This window comes from Telmatherina bonti, assembly GCF_933228915.1.
Source record: "Telmatherina bonti genome assembly, chromosome: 20".
Taxonomy (NCBI): domain Eukaryota; kingdom Metazoa; phylum Chordata; class Actinopteri; order Atheriniformes; family Telmatherinidae; genus Telmatherina; species Telmatherina bonti.
In genome coordinates this window covers 33,107,622-33,129,454 of record NC_136618.1, presented here as the reverse complement: position 1 = coordinate 33,129,454, position 21,833 = coordinate 33,107,622, and the positions used below count along the sequence as shown (strand labels likewise).

General features: G+C 43.7%; 1 protein-coding gene across 1 annotated transcript in view; it reads right to left on the bottom strand.

Moving 5' to 3' along the window:
* Positions 1 to 3,048, bottom strand: part of lama1 (laminin, alpha 1) — a gene marked incomplete at both ends in the record, with an annotated part of 58,195 nt that extends 55,147 nt beyond the window's left edge. Inside the window, 1 exon segment of the mRNA XM_079260008.1 lies at positions 2,979 to 3,048. Coding sequence (XP_079116134.1) covers positions 2,979 to 3,048 — 70 coding nt within the window.
* Between the last annotated feature and the right edge of the window lie 18,785 nt (positions 3,049 to 21,833).

Genomic DNA, 21,833 nt, shown 5'->3' with positions numbered 1-21,833 from the left:
TCCAATTAAAGATTCTTAGATAAATAAAAAATATGACACAAGTAGAGAAATGCCTCATTTATTTCAACAGACAATATCTGCATTTAATATTTTAATCCACAGTTTGTTTGCTTTAAAAGTAAAACTTTAAGTGCATGTATTCTGTAAATGAAATACAGAAATTATGTATTATCGCGAACGCGTTTCCGTTCACATGCGAAGGGGGTTGGACTATACGTAAAACGGATCATCAACACAGCTCAGCAAGACCTGCAGACTGATTTTGTCTGTTCCACTAGTCTTTGTCTATTTACATTCTTCACTGGGAAACCTAATGAGCTTGAGAGGGTCATCAAGCTCTAGCTCTCATTTAATCTGTCCCCAGCCACAACAAACGGTAACCATAATGTCCACTTGACATAATGTTCACAAGTGTTGTTTACGGAGGAAGCATGTGCAAGACAGAAGCTCTTCCATGTGGGAACCCGGTACACCACATGTATCATTACATCCTTAAAAAGATTGAATGATACTTAATTCCAAAAAGATTATTCACTACTCTGAATCAAAGACTCCAAAACAAATCAACAAACTTTAAAGATGTAAACAAAACTCCATGATGTGTGTGAAAGAAAAATACAGAAAAACATGCCATGAGTAAAGCGCAACACGTAAAGTGTCTTTAAATAAATTCTTTCAAAAAGGCAAAACAAAAATACAGGGGGAAAGCATCACCTGACCAAAGACCATCATCACCTGACCAGAGGGTAAAAGATCAGACCCAAAGTCAAAATGTATACATGGAGCAAGGGGGCGGTGTACACAAACCATCACTCTACGCAGATGACATTATCCTTTATGTTGCAGACCCACTAAGATCTGATTCTGTCATTCTCAGGTTTCAGAAAGCAGTTTTCTTTCAGGAACCTGTCAGGATGTAAAATTAATTTAGAATTAATTCTTTAATGTTTCTCATTAATCAAGTCTTTTTCCAAATCCCTGTGTCACACCTGCCTATCAGAACGTATAGAGCTTCAACTAGCTGAAGATCACACACAACTTCTCCTCCCTTTTCGCAAAAAAATTCTTTTTTTTAAAAAAAAAAAAAAAAAAAGAAAAAAAACATGAAGGGAAAGCTTCACCTATCCATAGCTGGCTGAATTCTTTTAAAATACTATGCAACCAGAAAAAGATGTATATACTAAAACATTCCAATTCAGATAAATAAATAATTTCTTATTTCATTACGGACTCGTGTAATACAGTACATTATCATTTATCTGGAACAGTAAACCACACAGAAGTTATGCTATTTAGCTAACTTTTGTGCTTTCATCAACTTAAACCTCTGTTACCGTGGCAACGAGAGGTCAAAATTTTTGCATTTGCTTTGAAACTAAACCGGGTCTAAGTCCGGTAAAGCAGTAAAACCTTATCAGAGCACAGAAAGTTCTTTAAACAGACAGAAGTTGGCTTGTTGTGTCTGTTTTCAGTCTTCACCTTGAACATGATGATGAAAACAGGACAATAAATGTCTCGCTCAGTAAAACCATTCAGATATAACACTGCAACCAGAGACATTAAACATCAAAGGAGCAGAACAGCAGCATGTGGACACAGATGTTAATGAGAGCTGTGTGTGATCAGCTGTGTGCAGGTGCTAGCATCATGGGTGGTCTGTGATGGTGTTGCTCTAATCTGTAGCATCCTGCAGAGCAGATCAACGGAGGGACAATCCGATGAGGTTTTCATCCCTGGTGAAAGAAAGAAAACAGCAGACAAACTGCTGGATATATCTGTATATCTGTCCGTCTATCTGTCTGTCTGTCTGTCTGTCCGTCTATCTGTCTGTCTGTCTGTCTGTCTGTCTGCCTGCCTGTCTGTATGTCTGTCTATCTATCTATCTATCTATCTATCTATCTATCTATCTATCTATCTATCTGTCTGTCTGTCTAAAATGGCATGCTGGTCCTGAGACAACAGAACATCAAGCAATGATAAAACTTGCTAATAAATAAATAAAGATAGACAGACAGACAGACAGACAGACAGATAGATAGATAGATAGATAGATAGATAGATAGACAGATAGATAGACACCGTCTCTGACTGGTCACGAAAAGTGATCCTCTTTGTGAAACCTGTCTGTGAAAATCACACATCGACACAGAGTTTGTTGGTTCTTCATACAGAAATTTTCCCTTTTCCCCATCAAACCAGCTTCAGTACTGGTAAGAAACCAGAGTTAAACCAGTTCTTTCTGTTCAGACCACCAGAGTTCTAACATCTGGTCCAGATATTCGTCTCTTCAGGTGAGTCACACGGACCAATCAAAAAGAATAAAACTTAATGACATCACTGTGACTCACAGATGATGAACATGTGTTGTAATGTGTTTGATCAGCTTGTTGATACTGTTATTTACCTCCCCCATCACACACACACACACACACACACACACACACACACACACACACACACACACACACATAACGGCTCCGTGGGGGAGGTGATGTGGTCACACGGGGGAGGTTTTAGGGGTTTGTGGGGGAGGGAAGCTGCAGTAGTTTGGGGGTAAAAAGGAAGCAGACAGAGCTGCACTCTGATCCAGATAAAACAGAAAAAGTTCTTTTTTTCTGAAGGTTTTCTGAAAAGTTAAAAGTGTCAGAAAGAGGAATACCTGGGTTACACATCTGGAGGATCTCTGACTCAGCTGAACCAGGTGAACACACAGCTCAGAGACACGCTGAAGTTAAACTCACATTTTCATCAGTTCAGAGAACAAACTAAACTCCAGATTCTTCACATATAAAAGATTGTAAAACTTCCAGCTCTTTACTCATCAGATCAATCCTTTTTGGTATTGATTGTGCAGCTTAGAGGAGATCAGAGAACAATCAATCACCTGGAAAGAACCTTATGATAAATAAATGGTCTCATCTATCAGCGTCGTTCACCGTCTGTTGATTAGAAATCCAAGTGATGATAAATCATCTCACCTCTCTGCTGAGCTGCAGCTCGCTCCACCATCATCATCATCATCATCAGCAGCAGCAGCAGCAGCTTCATCCCTGTACACACCATCTGAGCTGGAGTCCAGCTGGAGCCAAACTGGAGTCAAACTAACTCTAACTGAAGTTAAACTGGTTCACAACTAACTAAGTGTAGTGTAACTGGACTCTGACCAGTCTGCAGACTGCAACAGAACCAGTGCTAACTGGTGGAGTCAGTGTGGCTCAGAGGAATGTGTTACTGCAGAGTTTATTCAGGAATCCCTCCCCCTTTCTCTCATTCATTCAGCTCAGTGGAGGGGTCGTACCACCTCATCTGATGACGGGGGCGTCGGACCGTCTCAAAATTTCTCACATTAAACAGGAAAACTACAATAAAAATCCTTTTTTTTGTCATTTTCCTTTCTTTTTCTTTTTTCCTTTCTTTTCTTTTTATTCTTTGATTTTTTTTCCCCATGAAATCAACACTTAGATCAACGCTGCATTTTTCACTCATCTTTCTTTTTTAAAGTCATCATTGTCCTAATGAAGATAAAGCAGATCAATAGGCCAGATGAGGTTTGGGCTTCGCTCATCTGGGATCAATAATCATGATTGAATCAGCAGAAATTCAGAGCAGAAGTCAGACCTCAAACAAACAGGAGGAATAAATCAGCCTGAGGAGCAGAGCGCTGGTAAAAGTTGGCGTACTGCTCCTTTAACTGTCCTCCTCCATTCAACTCAACCTATTGTCTCATCTGGAGGGGTGGACCGTACCACCTGCAGCGGGGGTTGCCGGGCTTTAAATCCTTTCTGTCTGCTCTGTTCATGATGAAACTCTGTAGACAAATTAAGACAAAGCATCAGAACTATTTGTGGTTTTATTGAACTTTTTGTGGTTTCTGCTGTAAAAGACACAAAAAGAAAGCGATTATTTCTTTGTAATTACAACTCTGTAAAGCATCTTAGTATCAGCATGAAACTAACGCTGGTGGAAGCATCGCCACACAGGCCACAGCGTTAAAGCCTTTTTTAATTTTTTGGTAAATATTATCTGCAGGAGACCAACAGCTCCAGAAAAGCAGGAGTCAACATGTGGACGTCTGAAGTGAAACAGAACAACGTTCCAGAGGTGTTCGTACAGACAGCAAGGTGGTTTCCGGTGAGACGCGATCAGGAATCTGGGACACGCGTCCAGCACTTCGTCCGCCGTGGAGCACGTCTTTTGGTACGCTGTAAACACGTAGATCTGTGCATGAACAGGGAAATGAATACTTTGTGTGAATCTGAATAGGTAAGAATAAGTCTGCCTCTAACTCTGGTTTTGATTGGCTGACTGGTAGGACTGATGTCATCACGTTTGCATCCATCTCACCAATCATCAGCGGTAAAGAGGCAAGTACCTGACCCTTCTCTTGGATCAGTCGGATCTGTTAACCAGGCAGAAATTAGTGGGTTAGTCACACCGGGAGAGAAGTGATGAAGGAAGGAGTTTTCTGTTTAATGGAGGAGAAACATTTGCTGGGAGGAAGAGGTTTTATCGTCGTCCTCATGTGCATCTTTTACACTGCCGTTGTAGTTCAGTCAGTTCCCCCACTAGGGGACAGTGCTGAGTTTAAAGTTCACGTCCACGGTTTAGAAATGCACCGCCATGAAGTTACATAAAACTGTCCAAAGACACCAGGAGAAGATTTATTTGTCTGTTCTCAATTTCTTCAGCTGCTTTTTACTTGGCAGCTTCTGCATTGTCTTCTTCCCGTTCCTCTTCTTCTACTCTGGCGTGCTCCATTTGCTGGCGTGGGTCATCTTTACAACACAACACTGCCCCCACAATTTCCGGTAGAATTGTTCCATTTCTGCGTCAAGTGATGGATAGCTAAGCCCCCTGAAAGCCGACGCAGGAGGTGGACGTAATCTTCTTGTCTTCTGCATCCAGCATAAACAGGCCTGAAGTCCCACGAAGGCGCTGCTGGTTGCTAACTGCTTCGCTTCACCGTTGGGAGAATGATCACTCTTCCTTGGATGTCAAAGATCAAATAAAAATGAGAAAGTCAGTTTCTTTCAGCTTTCGTTAAAGAACTTTCTATTCAACAAAACAGTTTATTTTCTTCCCATCAAGACGTGAGCGACTCCACGGCTGACCTTAAATAATCCCAACATCTGCAGCAGGCAAAACATGAAACAAACACCCAGGGGGGTTGTTTATCCCCCAACAACCCCCCTGGTTGTTGGGGGATAAACATGGCTCCTACATGCAGTGTGGTGGAGATGGGTTGCTGCTTGGAGCATGTTGCCAGTTTGGGAGGGCAGAGGGAGCCAGTTTAGTCCTTTGTGTGACGCAGGAAGTGCATGCAGTGCTGCATGTGTAGAAACATAAGCTGCATCTTTGTGTGACTTTAGTCCTGGACAGGACTGAAAACACACGCTGCTCAGGTTCAGTTTAACTGCTGCAGCAGACACCATCATACGCCAATCCTAGATCAGCTCGCTGGAGCTTCCAGTGGATCGTGGAGGAGGTTGAAGTGGCTTATGGACCTGAATGTCCTGATGACACTGGCCAGACGCTGGACTCTGTCCTCCTTTCCTCATCCCATGAACAAAGACAACAGGAACAAAGTTTATCTGGATTTTATTAGTAATGCTTGCTCTGCGATGGCCCGGCAGGCTGTCCAGAGTGTACCCTGCCTTTTACCCAAAAACTGCTGGGATAGACTCAGGTTTCTCCGCCACCCTGAATTGGATTAAGCGGTTAGGATAATAAATGAATGAATGAATGGATTTTATTAGTAATGCTTGCTTCTGGCCTTCCTCCTCGTCCACCACCTTTCACACAATCTCTTCTTCCTCCCTTTGTTTCTGTAGACGATGGACTCGTCCCACCTGCTATCTGAACTGACAGGCAGTCTGATCACATCATGAGAAAGGTGTGTGTTGTGTTTATCACAGTGAAATGTGTTTAGTGACTGACAGTGTGTTTAAGCTTCTGCTAGAGAGCAGATGGCTTTTATAAATAATAGTGTTGATGTTTTGGCCAGAAGACGCTTTGATTAGAGACAGGAGTTTAGGTTCTCTGAGAATTTGGTTCTGACAATGGAGTTTAGAGTTTTAGCTACTGAGAAAACCTGTAAATAAAGAGCCAAAAAATCAGAACATCTCCGCTGCCAAACTGTTCAGCCAGGGTTTATTCCTGGTTCGCATCTACATTTACTTCCACAAACACAGCTCGCAGCATGGACATCATGTCATCACGAGGATCTTTATGGTCCTTAGGGTTGCCAAACCATCGTTATATTTTAAACTGATTGATTCAAAGTTTTTCTCTTTGAGTTAAAGAAAAGTTGGTGGACCGGACTGAAATACGTCCTCTGTATGGGACCAGTGTCTCCAGAATGAGAGTGGTTTTCATTGTAATAACAAGCAGTTTCTCCTGGATGGACACGCTGTAAAGAACTTTCTGTGATGAAGACAGAGCCAACGCTGAATGTTATGTCTGGATACGGAGCAGAGAGCATGAAGGACAGACGAGTATCTATCCACACGTTATTGTTTGGGTGTAGCAGTATCCAGACCAGAGTGGTTCCAACCTGTCTGGATGCAACTACGTCTGATGGAACCTCTGAAAGATTAAAACGTCTTTCCACAAGATACTGAACTTTACCACGTAACGCATGTCGCCTGGTTTGCAGCAGGTTTCAGACAAACCCGTGCTAAATGAACATTGTGGAGGGGGCTTTGCTGCCCTGGGAGCTAAAAACATCTGTAACCAGTTTAATGATTTATAGCTAAAATGAATGAATTTATAGAAACATTACTGTGTTTACTCACAAAAACAGATTACAGCGGAGGAATCCTGACCCTCAAAGGAAAAACAAAACGGTGGTCTTTCTGTGTGGAGTTTGCATGGCAGGCAGGTAGGTAGGCAGGTAGTCAGGCAGGCAGGTAGGTAGGCAGGCAGGTAGTCAGGCAGGCAGGTAGGTAGGCAGGCAGGTAGGCAGGTAGGCAGGTAGGCAGGCAGGTAGGTAGGTAGTCAGGCAGGTAGTCAGGCAGGCAGGTAGGTAGGCAGGCAGGCAGGCAGGCAGGCAGGTAGGTAGGCAGGCAGGTAGGCAGGTAGGCAGGTAGGCAGGCAGGTAGGTAGGTAGTCAGGCAGGTAGTCAGGCAGGCAGGTAGGTAGGCAGGCAGGCAGGCAGGCAGGCAGGTAGGTAGGTAGTCAGGCAGGCAGGCAGGCAGGCAGGTAGGCAGGCAGGTAGGTAGGCAGGCAGGCAGGTAGGCAGGCAGGTAGGCAGGCAGGCAGGTAGGCAGGCAGGCAGGTAGGCAGGCAGGTAGGTAGGCAGGTAGGCAGGCAGGTAGGCAGGCAGGTAGGTAGGTAGTCAGGCAGGCAGGCAGGCAGGTAGGCAGGCAGGCAGACAGGCAGGCAGGCAGGCAGGTAGGCAGGCAGGTAGGTAGGTAGTCAGGCAGGCAGGTAGGTAGGCAGGCAGGTAGGCAGGCAGGCAGGCAGACAGGCAGGCAAGTAGGTAGGCAGGCAGGTAGGCAGGCAGGTAGGCAGGCAGGTAGGTAGGCAGGCAGGTAGGTAGGTAGGCAGGTAGGCAGGCAGGCAGGCAGGCAGGTAGGCAGGCAGGCAGGTAGGTAGGCAGGCAGGTAGGCAGGCAGGCAGGCAGGCAGGCAGGCAGGTAGGTAGGCAGGCAGGTAGGCAGGCAGGTAGTCAGGCAGGCAGGTAGGTAGGCAGGTAGGTAGGCAGGCAGGTAGGCAGGCAGGCAGGCAGGCAGGTAGTCAGGCAGGCAGGTAGGTAGGCAGGCAGGTAGGCAGGCAGGTAGGCAGGCAGGTAGTCAGGCAGGCAGGTAGGTAGGCAGGCAGGTAGACAGGCAGGTAGGCAGGCAGGCAGGTAGGCAGGCAGGCAGGCAGGCAGGTAGGCAGGCAGGTAGGCAGGCAGGTAGGCAGGCAGGCAGGCAGGTAGGCAGGTAGGTAGGCAGGCAGGCAGGTAGGCAGGCAGGCAGGTAGGTAGGCAGGCAGGCAGGCAGGCAGGCAGGCAGGCAGGTAGGCAGGCAGGCAGGTAGGCAGGTAGGCAGGCAGGCAGGCAGGTAGGCAGGTAGGTAGGCAGGCAGGCAGGTAGGTAGGCAGGCAGGTAGGCAGGCAGGCAGGCAGACAGGCAGGCAAGTAGGTAGGCAGGCAGGTAGGCAGGCAGGTAGGCAGGCAGGTAGGTAGGCAGGCAGGTAGGTAGGTAGGCAGGTAGGCAGGCAGGCAGGCAGGCAGGTAGGCAGGCAGGCAGGTAGGTAGGCAGGCAGGTAGGCAGGCAGGCAGGCAGGCAGGCAGGCAGGCAGGTAGGTAGGCAGGCAGGTAGGCAGGCAGGTAGTCAGGCAGGCAGGTAGGTAGGCAGGTAGGTAGGCAGGCAGGTAGGCAGGCAGGCAGGCAGGCAGGTAGTCAGGCAGGCAGGTAGGTAGGCAGGCAGGTAGGCAGGCAGGTAGGCAGGCAGGTAGTCAGGCAGGCAGGTAGGTAGGCAGGCAGGTAGACAGGCAGGTAGGCAGGCAGGCAGGTAGGCAGGCAGGCAGGCAGGCAGGTAGGCAGGCAGGTAGGCAGGCAGGTAGGCAGGCAGGCAGGCAGGTAGGCAGGTAGGTAGGCAGGCAGGCAGGTAGGCAGGCAGGCAGGTAGGTAGGCAGGCAGGCAGGCAGGCAGGCAGGCAGGCAGGTAGGCAGGCAGGCAGGTAGGCAGGTAGGCAGGCAGGCAGGCAGGTAGGCAGGTAGGTAGGCAGGCAGGCAGGTAGGCAGGCAGGCAGGTAGGTAGGCAGGCAGGCAGGCAGGCAGGCAGGCAGGCAGGTAGGCAGGCAGGCAGGTAGGTAGGCAGGCAGGCAGGTAGGTAGGCAGGTAGGTAGGCAGGCAGGCAGGTAGGCAGGCAGGTAGGCAGGCAGGCAGGTAGGCAGGCAGGCAGGTAGGTAGGCAGGCAGGCAGGTAGGTAGGCAGGTAGGCAGGCAGGCAGGCAGGCAGGCAGGCAGGTAGGCAGGCAGGCAGGCAGGTAGATAGGCAGGCAGGCAGGCAGGCAGGTAGGTAGGCAGGCAGGCAGGTAGGTAAGTAGGCAGGCAGGTAGGTAGGTAGGCAGGCAGGTAGGTAAGTAGGCAGGCAGGTAGGTAAGTAGGCAGGCAGGTAGGTAGGTAGGCAGGCAGGTAGGTAAGTAGGTAGGCAGGCAGGTAGGTAGGCAGGCAGGTAAGTAGGCAGGCAGGCAGGCAGGCAGGTAGGCAGGCAGGTAGGTAAGTAGGCAGGCAGGTAGGTAGGCAGGCAGGTAGGTAAGTAGGCAGGCAGGTAGGTAGGCAGGTAGGTAGGCAGACAGGCAGGTAGGCAGGCAGGCAGGCAGGCAGGTAGGGAGGTAAGTTGGGAGTCAGGCAGCTAGGTAAGTAGGCAGGCAGGTAAGTAGGCAAGCAGGTGAGTAGGCAGGCTGAGAGGTAGGCAACCAGGCAGGTAGGCAACGATGCTGGCTGTTGGCTTCTTCCTGGAGCAGCAAGCGCATCAGCTATTCAGGCAGACCAATCAGAGCCCAGAAGAAGCAGCTGGATGATCAGAAGGATGAAGAGGAGGAGGCTCAGCTGGAGAACCTTCCTCTGGGTCAGGAGATGGAGGAAGCTTCCCTCCTTGTTTCTTTATGCATGTTGCGCTTCTGAAAAATTCAAATACTATTCTCTAGTCGTTTAGCAGACGCCAAAGTGACTTACATATCAGAGTGAGAACACACTCCTATCCCCATAGGCACATCGGGGGCAACATGGGGTTCAGTATCTTGCCCAAAGACACTTCGGCACACAGTCAAGGGAAGTCTTGAATCAATCTCCCAACTTTCCAGTTAAAAGGCAACTGTCTTCCTCCGGAGCTACAGCCTCCCTTAAAAATACAAAGTTATGCTTGCAGAGATTCAAACTTTTATTTAGATTTCCAAAACACTAAACAAAGGTTTTAAAATGGCAGGTTTTCAGTTTTCAAAAAGACTATCAAGGTTTCAAAACTTTTTTAGTATCAGACTATGGCAGGATTCTCATCCCATAGTTGCCCAACTAGACTTTCCAATGCCTTCACCGCTAAAACATTATGTCGACTTGCTGTCGTTTTTATTTGGCAGTAGGAGCAGTCCCTATCTTCGTGGGAGTACAAATCTTCCAGCCTTCAGAAAACTGTATCTAGAAAAAAAGCCCAGGTGTCTGCTTTATCGTGAAGCTAAAAATTTGCCAAAATATAGAACGTGGAACTGAGTTACTTACCACCAGCTATGGCTTTCTCTACTGACTCCAAAGTCTCACAACATGTTCACACTGTGGAATGAAAGCCTGAATTTGGATTAGAGAGCATCTCGCTTTGAACACTTCTTGGCTCACATACGTATAGGAAATCACAGTTCTTTGAAACTTGGATGGAAAAAAGAATATGGTCTGTTGCCCAATTAAATGATGATACAGGTAAACTATTAAACTTTCAAGATTTTTGTAATAATTTTAAATTAAATACTATTTGATTTCGTGCTTGTGTTCACTCATATGTAAATCGCTTTAGATAGAAGCGTTTAAATGACTGTAGAATAGAATAGAAATTTCCCAGTTAGAGAATACAACATAATCAAAAAGTCAATCTGTGTAAACAATGTTACATCAGGCCAGAGTGCATTCTAATATTACAGCAGAACTGAGACCACTCTGTATCAATGGCATCCATCTTAATAGTTTTCAGTTCAGGAACACATTGATTCGAAATTGCTTAACAGCTCACGTTTATCCTTTCCTAATGAAAAGAACAAACATTCTGAAGGAACATGACACAGAAACATCCAGAAAAATAAGGAAAAGATATTTGTCTAATCCAGTTTTACCAAAAACAGTAGAAGTATCATTCAAGATCATGAATGAAATCCTTGATCAACTTTCTACACAGAAAATTTAACTTGGACAATAACTCGAGTGGATTCTGTGAAAAAGAAATGGAAACAACAGAGCACTTATATTTTTTTATTGCGAACATGTGTGACTTTTGGACTGCCTGTCAGGGTTGGCTCCACTTAAAAAAATATCACAATGTACCCTCTGACTGGGTGCTTATTTAAAACTGGTGTCATATTAAAAGAGAAGAACTTAGAATTTCTTTTAAATAACCTGATACTGTTTTCCTTACATTTTATACATTGATGTAACTGTGCTAGAACTGAGCACCATATCAGTGGATGGAAGAATGATCTCAGAACTCAAACACAAGATCTCTTCTCAATATGAAAAGGAAAAATGCCCAAAGACTTTTTTCCTTGATGGACTTGTTTATGTAAATGGATAGAAACTACTAATTGATGTTTTCGAAGCTCTCTTTTCTATCATGTTGCCTTGTTCTAAAGCTACCTCAACGTTTGATAAATGTATATGATGAATTGACATATGCCATATGTGTGTACATTTTCTATGTTCAATAATAATAATAATAATAATAACAACAAAAAAGCTTTAATCACGTCAGTGCTGCTGTAGGTCAGAAATCATGTCTGAGTGTCTTTCTTCATATAATCCCTTTCCAGAATTGCAGAAGTCCAGAATTCAAATCCATCTGGGGCACCAGGGTGTAACAATTCCGGTAGTTATTGATTTAGTCTCCTCTTCCAGTCTACATCGGAGGATTTGTCCTTGATGCAGTTCCACTGATAGACTGTGGGGGGCAGCAACACGCCTGACGGCGTTCAGCCTGCCGGAAATGAAGAGGAAGAAGCAGCAGCAGCAGCAGGAGGAGGAAGACAACAGATCTGGAGAATCCGCTTCATTTTCTCGCAAGGTATTTTCTGTAACATTATTTAATTGATACTTCATTTAAAGTCCATCAGGTGAGTCCGATGTTGGTTTTCTAGCGACTAAAGTTGGTTTGTGTCCTCTGCAGAGAAACGAGGCCACAGAAGAAGGATTAGAGAAGGACGTTTGTTTTAATGGAGAGAAGCCTCGTCAGGAGAGGAGGGGACACTTTACATCCTTGCTTTAAGAAGGTTTGCTTTCATAGTTTAAGGCTGCATTTACATCAGGATAGTCCGCTAGACTTGGGGACTTGGTCCAGTTGTAGTGGGGTGTATCCACGCAGACAGAGATCACCTTCACGCTGCACTTTGGTCCCACGCTCCAAACCATTAGAATAATATCTCCCCATTCCCACCAGAGGTAGCGCTGCACTGGTATTTAGCTCCACAGAAAACAAGAGCCGCGTGGAGAAGAAAAGATGAAAACACTATAGAACATAAACAAATTAATGCAGAATGCAATCATGAAGATGATCATTGATAAGAGCAAAAGAACATTAAAGGTGGAAAGAGAAATTTAACGATACATATACAAATTACAAGAGGATTTAAAATGGAACTATTCTGTGCATTCCAGGCTAATTTATTTTTATTTCTGAGACCAGAAGGGCTGGGATTGATGGAGTTATTGTCACAAATGGCTTTATTAACTTCAGACCGACCCTCTCCGTAGGCTGTCAGATCAGCCTGCGGGCAAAACGAGTGGATTGAGACTCTTCCGCATTAAGCCCCGCCTCCCGCCACTGCACTACATCGGGAGCGCGCACCGCACCTGCTTTCACCGTCATTGTAACGTCTCATAAACAGAAGGATTAGGCTCATATGAACTCAATTTAAAAAAAAAAACCAAAATACAATGTCAATATATTACAACATAGCATCCAGCCCTACATGTTGGAACCTGAATCAGACCCTGAAAATGAAGTGGAAAACAGCAACCCACAGCAACGAGTGCAGCAGGATGTCTCTCTTTGGTAAACTCACCAGCCATCGTTGGAAATAACTTTATCCCACGTTTTCCACCCGCCTGATGTATTTGTACATGCCCTTGTTAACCAGTAGAAGGTAACCAATCACCGAACCTTATCCCCCGGGACGTCATAAGGAAAAAACTCTCTAACAAGATTTGTTTTTTGTCGCCATGGAAACCAAACGGAAAGAGTGCTCGAACTCAAACTCAAACATGCGTTCAGGTGATAAAAAACAGTGCCGTTCACATGTCTGATAAGGATTCAACACTGTAACACTGTAGAAAGCTCAGAAAACTTGAAATACCACAATTGCACCCCTTTAAGCATAGCATTGACTAAGTCATGGGGACAACAATACCTTTTAAATTTGAAACCATGTTCGTGGGTAAACAACCAGAATGTATAAAAGGCTCTTGTAAGATATATCTATGGAACATTATGCTTGTCACTAGCAAGAAAGTAATTACAAGGAAATTGATGACCTACCAACAACCCACACAAGAAGAATGGATAAATCTTGTCAAGGAGATTGCTCAAATGTAAAAGCTCACATTTGCATTAAGACTTGACTTGACTTATGAACACTTAAGAAGGATTGAGTTGTGATGCCCTTAGTTCTAAAGCTGGTCTTGTTTCTTGTTTTCTTTTTGTGTTATTATTTTATTTATTTATTTTTTTTTAAATTTGATTTGTTTAAAAAAAAAAAAGTTTTGACAATTTACACAAAGGGCGAAGAGATGGGGGGGGGGGGGGTGATAAAGATAAATAGAATATGTGTATATGTATGCATGTAAGTGTATGTATCTGTGGATATATGTGTACATATATGTATTGCATAGACCTTGTAAAAACAAACTAACTCCAAATGTTGTACACACTCTTATTGTGATTGTCAACTGTGTGAACTCTACCCTGCTAAACCAAATAAAAGAAAATTAAATTATAGAAAAAAAAAGCTATGGAACTGGCCTTTAAAAATGCTACTAAACATGACCACACAAAAGATGAGTAAAGATGTGGGAAATGAGCATTAAGTACAATATGCACCAGTGCATCGAATCCAATTTCTTGTTGGGTGTGAATACTTTCATGTTCTGATAACTGTGATAAAGCTACACTTACGACAGGTTATCATATCAAAGTATCACCTATGGACATGTACCTTTTTAAAAAAATTTTTTTTACTGCATTTTGCCACCTTCAGTGGTACCAAAAGGGAACTTTTGAACTTTGGTCCATGGCCTAAATGTATTTCACATCACTGTAATCGGGAGGAATCCAAGTCACTGGAAAGACAGAATAGCAGGCAGATGTTAAACAACACAAAGTATAATCACAATAAATATACATAGAAAAACCTTACCTCAATTCTGAGAATAGAGTGACAAAGTTACCAGGATTGGGATTGAAAGGTTTCTGAGAGAAATGTGGTGTCAGCACAGTTGTCTTTTTTCTCCCCCAACTTGACGTGGACTTTTTGCTGGTCTTATTCCTGATGTATGGATGGCTTTGCTGAAGTGGATGCAAATAGTTTCCAAGGTTGGAGGGTGCTCCTTCTGGGGACTCCCTTGTTCTGCTGGGGGACTTTAATGCTCACGTTGACAATGACAGTGAGATGTTGAGAGGAATTATTGGAAGGCATGGTCCCCCCCAGAACCCTAATGGTGTTTTGTTATTGGACTTCTGTGTTCATCATGGATTGTCCACAATGAATAACCATGTTCAAACATATGAGTGTCTATAAGTACACCTGGTATCGGAGCTCCCTGGGCTGCAATTTGATGATTGATTTTGTAATCGTTTTATCTGACCTGCGGCCACATGCCTTGGACATCCGGGTAAAGAGGAGGCAGAGCTGTCAACTGATCACGACCTGGTGGTGAGTTGGCTCAGATGGTGGGGGAGGAAGCCGGTCAGATCTGGCAGGCCCAAATGTGTTGTGAGGGTCTGCTGGGAACGTCTGGCTGAGTCCCCCATCAGAGCGAGCTTCAACTCTAACCTTCAGCAGAGCTTCAAACATGTCCCGAGTGAGGCGGGGGACATTGAGTCTGAGTGTTCTGTGCTCCACACCTTTATTGTTGAGGCGGCCAGTCGGAGCCGTGGTCGTAAGATTTTTGGTGTCTGTCGTGGCGGTAATCCCAGGACTCGTTGGTGGACACCAGCAGTGAGGGATGCCGTCAAGCTGAAGAAGGTGTTCTTTCGGGCCTTTTTGGCCTTTGGGACTTTGGAGGCAGCTGATAGGTATTGACAGGCTAAGCGGGATGCAGCTTCGACGACAGCCCAATGCCAAAGCCCTCCCATGCCTGGGTTTTTGCCAGGCAAAAATTTGGGCCTGGGAGGAGTTCGGCAAAGCCATGGAGAAAGACTTCTGGACAGCTTTGAGGTGATTATGGTCCACCATCCGGCAACTTAGGAGGGGGAAGCAGTAGTCTGTCAATACTTAGTACAGAGGAGATGGGCAGCTGGTGACCTCAACTCTGGACATTGTCGGTTGTTGGAAAGTATACTTCAAACACCTCCTCAATCCTACCAACACGTCTTCCGATGAGGAAGCAGAGCTGTGGGACTCAGGGGTGGACTCTCCTATCTCTGGGGCTGAAGTCGCTGAGGTGATTAAAAAGCTCCTTGGTTGCACGGCTCTGGGGGTAGATGAGTTCCAAAAAGCTCTGGATGCCTGGGGGGCTAACTTGGCTGGCATGCCTCTGCAGCATTGCATGGACATTGGGGACAGTGCCTCTGGACTGGCAGACTGGGATGGTGGTCGCCTTTTTTAAGAAGGGGGACCGGAGGGTGTGTTCCAAGTACAGCGGAATTTTACTACCCTGCCTCCCAGGTAAGGGCTATTCGGGGGTTGAGGAGAGGAGGGTCCGTCGGATAGTCAAATCTCTGATTGAGGAGAAGCAGTGTGGTTTTGGTCCTGGTTGTGGAACTGTGGATCAGCTCTATACCCTCTTTGGGGTTCTGGAGGGGGTATGGGAGTTTGGAGAGTTGGACAACACCCAGGCTGCCTTTTATCACTGATTCTGTTCATAACTTATGTGGACAGAATTTCTAGGTGCAGCCGAGGTGTTGAGGGGATCCAGTTTGGTGGCCTCAAGATTGGGTCTCTGTTTTTTGCAGATGATGTGGTCCTGTTGGCTTCATCTGGCTGTAATCTCCAGCTCTCGCTTGAGCGATTTGCAGCCGAGTGTGATCCTGCCTCAAGTGGATGAGTTTAAATATCTCGGAGTCTTGTTCACAAGTGATGGAAGGATGGAGCGTGAGATGGATTGGTGCAGCGTCTGCAGTAATGCAGACTCTACATCGGTCTGTCGTGGTGAAGAAGGAGCTGAGCCAGAAGTCAAAGCTCTCGATTTACCAGTCGATCTACATTCCTACCCTCACCTATGGTCATGAGCTGTGGGTCCTGACCAAAAGAACGAGATATAGTATACAGGTGGCTGAAATGAGTTTCCTCCACAGGGTGGCTGGGCTCTCCCTTAGAGATAGGGTGAGAAGCTCGATCATCCGGGTGGGGCTCAGAGTAGAGCACGAGGGTTTATATCTCCTTGGGATCCCCCCACAGAGTTGGCAAATGTGGCTGGGGAGAGGGAAGTCTGGGCTTCCCTGCTAAAGATGCTGTCCCCGTGACCGACCCCGGATATGCAGTAGAAGATGGATGGATTTACAAGTCTATTTGACTTTAGAGCGTTATTGCATGATAAAAGTTATTTAGAACTTTACTGGTTATTTTTCTTGTGCAGAGGAGATTCCAGCCCGCTGTATTTCTTCCAAGGCGTACTTCTATTCATCCACTAAATGGCAGCATTGTTTTGTGTTCAAGTATGAAAGGGAAGTTAACCGAACAGGCAGATTTACTCTAAACATTTTTACCTGTAATTAGCCATATGATCAGAGTTTATCATGCACATATGTATTTGTAATTTATGTAAATATTACTCCTTCTTTATTTCATTTCACACCACACACATATACATACCAAAGCAAAGTGGATGTAAATATTTGTACCTATTGTCCTACTGTGCTGTAATAAGCCTGAATGTGATAAGTAAAACATTGGACTTCATGAACCTGTATAAACCTTCGCTCCTTGTGTTCTGACCGACATACCAGGGACACACCTACCGCATATCCCCTTTCCTATGCAGTCAATCCTACTGCTCAACTATTTAAGTTATACAAATAAGCTACAACATTGGATGAGCCGGTCAGTTTTGAAAATGTCTTTGGGGGATTTTTATAAAATGTAACTAAAAGTTATTGACATAGCTATGAATTTAGTTTTGAAATCTTGCTTGATCTGTCTTTTTATTTTAGGGTTTCCTGAAGATGTGCAGCAGCAGTTGGTGATTATAGAGGGAGTTCCTTATTAATGGAGTCTGGACAAGCAGGACCTTGAGGAACCAGAAGTATGACCAGCCAGGATGGAGAACAGTTGATGATGGTGATGATAGCTACTGTGAAGAGTGAAGTTGATGAAAAAGAATCTCAGCCTTGATTATAATCAGCTCACCTTCATCAAACCCAAACTAAAGGCAACGCAGAGGTAGAACTTCTGCTGAACAGATTAGATTAGAACCAGATAAAAAGAACCTGAACGAAACAGTAATCCAGACCCAAGAATTTATTTACAACTAAATAGTGCCAAAAAGGTTTCAGACTCATTCATTCATTCATTCATTTTCCGAACCACTTATTCCAATTCAGGGTCGCGGGGAAGCTGGAGCCTATCCCAGCCGGCTTTGGGCGACAGGCAGGGTACACCCTGGACAGCTCGCGAGTCCATCACAGGGCCAGGTTTCAGACTCTTCACAGAAAAAAACTTTTTTTTTTTTTCTTCCAGACTTTGGAACTGAAATGGATGGTGGTGAGAAAGACTGGAATGACAGCAGGGCACATGGGTCAGATGTAAACAGCGATGTGGAGTGTAACACTGCCATGGAGTCACTCAGCTTTGAGTTGAGTGAAGAGTTTCACTCCCAAAGATCTCATCAGAGATGCTTAACTAAAAGGTCTTTAAGTTGTTTAAGCAGTGAGAAATGTCTAAAAAATTTGCAATGTGTCACTTTCCAGAAAAAAGCTCACTCAGGCAAAAAAACTGTCAATTGTGAGATCTGCAGTAAAACCTGTCTTCATCAAGTGAATCTTAGAATGCACATGAAAATCCACACAGGAGACAAACCACTCAGCTGTGATGCATGTGGACAAAGATTTGGTCACAAAACAAACTTAAACCGACACATGAGAATCCACACAGGAGACAAACCATTCAGCTGTGATGAGTGTGGAAAAAAATTTAGTCGAAAGGCAAACTTAAACAGACACATGAGAATCCACACTGGAGAAAAACCATTCAGCTGTGATGAATGTGGACAAAGATTTCATGATAGGACACACTTAAATCAACACGTGAGAATCCACACAGGAGACAAACCATTCAGCTGTGATCAATGTGGACAAAGATTTAGTCAAAAGACACACTTAAGCCAACACGTGAAAATCCACACAGGAGACAAACCATTCAGCTGTGGTGAATGTGGACAAAGATTTAGTCACAAGACAGGCTTAAACCAACACATGAGAATCCACACAGGAGAGAAACCATTCCGCTGTGATGAGTGCGGAAATTTTTTTTTATCAAAAGACACCTTTAAACAGACACATGAGAATCCACACAGGAGACAAACCATTCAGCTGTCATGAATGTGGACAAAGATTTAGTCAAAAGACAAACTTAAACAAACACATGAAAATCCACACAGGAGACAAACCATTCAGCTGTGATGAATGTGGACAAAGATTTATTCACAAAACAAACTTAGACCAACACATGAGAATCCACACAGGAGACAAACCTTTTAACTGTGATGAATGTGGACAAAGATTTAGTCACAAATCAAGCTTAATCATACACATGAGAATCCATACAGGAGACAAACCATTCAGCTGTCATGAATGTGGACAAAGATTTAGTCAAATGACACACTTAAACCAACACATGAAAATCCACACAGGAGACAAACCGTTCCGCTGTGATGAGTGCGGAAAAAAATTTAATCAACAGACACACTTAAACAAACACATGAGAATCCACACAGGAGACAAACCATTCAGCTGTGTTGGATGTGGACAAAGATTTAGTCACAAGACAGGCTTAAACCAACACATGAGAATCCACACAGGAGACAAACCATTCAGCTGTGATGAATGTGGACAAAGATTTAGTCACAAGACAGGCTTAAACCAACACATGAGAATCCACACAGGAGACAAACCATTCAGCTGTGATGAATGTGGACAAAGATTTAGTCAAAAGACAAGTTTAAACCAACACATGAGAATCCACACAGGAGACAAACCATTCAGCTGTGATGAGTGCGGACCAAGATTTAATGATAAGACACACTTAAACCAACATATGAAAATCCACACAGGAGACAAACCAATCAGCTGTGAAGAAGGTGGACAAAGATTTCATTACAAGACATACTTGGAACAGACACATGAGAATCCACAGGAGACAAACCATTCAGCTGTGATGAATTTGGACAAAGAGTTAGTCACAAGACACACTTAAATATACACACGCGATTTCATGCATGAGCGAGACTATTTCCCTGTAAGGTTCGTGGGAAATTATTTAGATACTGTAATATGTTAAAAGGACACATGCATGTCCACACAAAATAGAAGCTGCACAGATGCAGGATTTTCCTGCAGACCTGTAAACATTGTGTTTATATTGCATTTATGCGCTAGTTAGAACTCAATAAGGGTTGTTTATGATAGTTTCCAGCCAATAATGTCCAACTCAAACTATCACCCTTTTCTAATTGAGCCCTAAGATGTTTCATTCAACCTTTATTGATCCAGATCATTGAAGACAGACCTGAATACAAGGTTTATTGCTCTGACTTTTTGTGTGAATCTGCAGGAATGTGCTGGTTTCAATTTCTGTTCCTTAAATCTTAACTGACCTGTTTGTTAGAAATAAATTATTCTAATAATGATTGCTTGTATAACTTTGTAGTTTGTTTTAACATAAATTTATAAGAATGTGCAATTTTTACATACAGGATTTGATTAAATTTATGATGGTTTATATTGATTTAATAAATAAAGGCTGATACTTTAATGGACTAAATTTTATCGGAGTTGTTACCTCGCATAAAGTTATCATGGTAACCTGGCAGGGATGCATTTAACCACAACATATAATTCTTATATAAGAATATAATTCTTATGTTGATGCGACAGTATTATTTAAATAAACAAGGCTTTTATATAAATTCAGTTTCTTTGAATAGTGATTACAACTTACTATATAAATATTTTGTAGAATAATTTTATGTGCACTTTATCTTAGAATTTTTTTAGTTTTCACCATTTTATTTCTACATTTTTGTTTGTAAACGATCAGTTTTCTTAATGGTGTAAATAGAAACTAAAAAATAAACAAAACAAAAATGTCAACTTTTTCACTGTTTATTTCCTTCTTTAATGACATACCATACGTTAAAATAAACTCTTAAACTTACCGAACTTTCTCAACAAATTCAAAATCTTCAGCATATCTCTCCATGCTGCTCGCGCTAAACTCTCACTTGATGCTGACTGGTGATTCAGGTGATTTTTTGCAGACACTAATTTATTTTGTAGTTGGTGAAAATCTGCAAATACTCCTGGATACAGTGGAAAGAGAGCTTTTAACTCTGAAGAGATGGTTTGATGACAATAAACTGATGTTGAATTTAAATAAAACAAAATGTGTTGTCTTCAAACTATTACTAACAACAAATTTTTGTTTAAACTTTTGTTAAAAAAAAGAGGCAGATGTAAGAAATTTTCTTTTTCCTGCACCTTTTCGAGCATGGTGCTCTGTATTGTTTTGTTTGTGCACTGTTGTTGGGAATTTCAGCTCTAATATTTTCAATTCATATTATGATAATCTTTTATTAATCTTACATTGATGTTCTTCATTAATCTTCATGTACAAGTTAAAAGTTTTCCTCTGTGTGCTGTTTGGATAAACAGGACATTCCAGTGACGTGCAAGGTCAGAGTGGTCCTACTTGATAAGCATTTGGTTCCTATCAGGATGGTATATTTAAGAAGAGCACACATACACATTGGACTTTTGAACCAAGCAAACACGCACACACACACAGTCTGTGCAAACATATTCACATGGACTGAAGTCACACACACATGCGTGCACGTTTGTACACCTAACACACACTGAATTGTATCAACTTGTATGAACTTGGTATCTTTCAATAAAATGCCAGTGGTTTGTTGAAGGTCGAGTTTGCTGGGTTGTAGCAACCCACCGGGTGAACCCCCTTGCAAAACAAGAACGCCTCATCTAGTTTCCTGCTTATTAATAATAATTATGTTAAAGATGTTAAGGTTTTAAACTTAACATATTTGATCCTTCGGAAAAGCTGGATTCCAAGGTCGGTGACAGCTGAGGATGGGGGAGAGACACGTCGTTTAGTCTGTTGACAGCCGGGGCGTGAGTGCGTCTTGTAACAAAGTCCTGTGGTGTGAATTTGTCACTTGGCTGGCGGTGTACCCAACTTTCCTCACTGGACATCGGTTGACGGAATTTCGAACATCTGGAGCCAAACGACGCAAAGAGGTGAGATAAGGGTTTTCTTTCTAAGTGAGGCATCTCCACCTAGAAGGAGGTTAATAGTGGTTCGTTAACTAATTAATTTAGTTAGCAAGGTTTATTCGCCTTTCTTTGAGGTTAAGAGGTACGTTAACTAATCAATTTAGTTAGCAAGAAGGTTTCTCCACCTTTTTAAGGAGGTTAAAGGCATCTCCGCCGAATAAAATGTGTTGGTAGCTCCGCCGGAAGTGAGCCTATAGCAAGAGTTAGGTCTTTATCTTTTTCTTCTTCTCTCCTTTTCTCACCTTGCATGTGTGTGTATGTGTAAGGAGAGTTTGTGAGTGTGAGTGCCACTCTTGTGGAATCATGGGACGGTGTTAAAAACATCTGATCTTGTGAAGTATACAAAAGGAGTGGATTTGATTTATGCTCCAACAGACACATAGTCTATACAGAGCACAAGTTGTCATAATGGGAACAAAAAACAGTA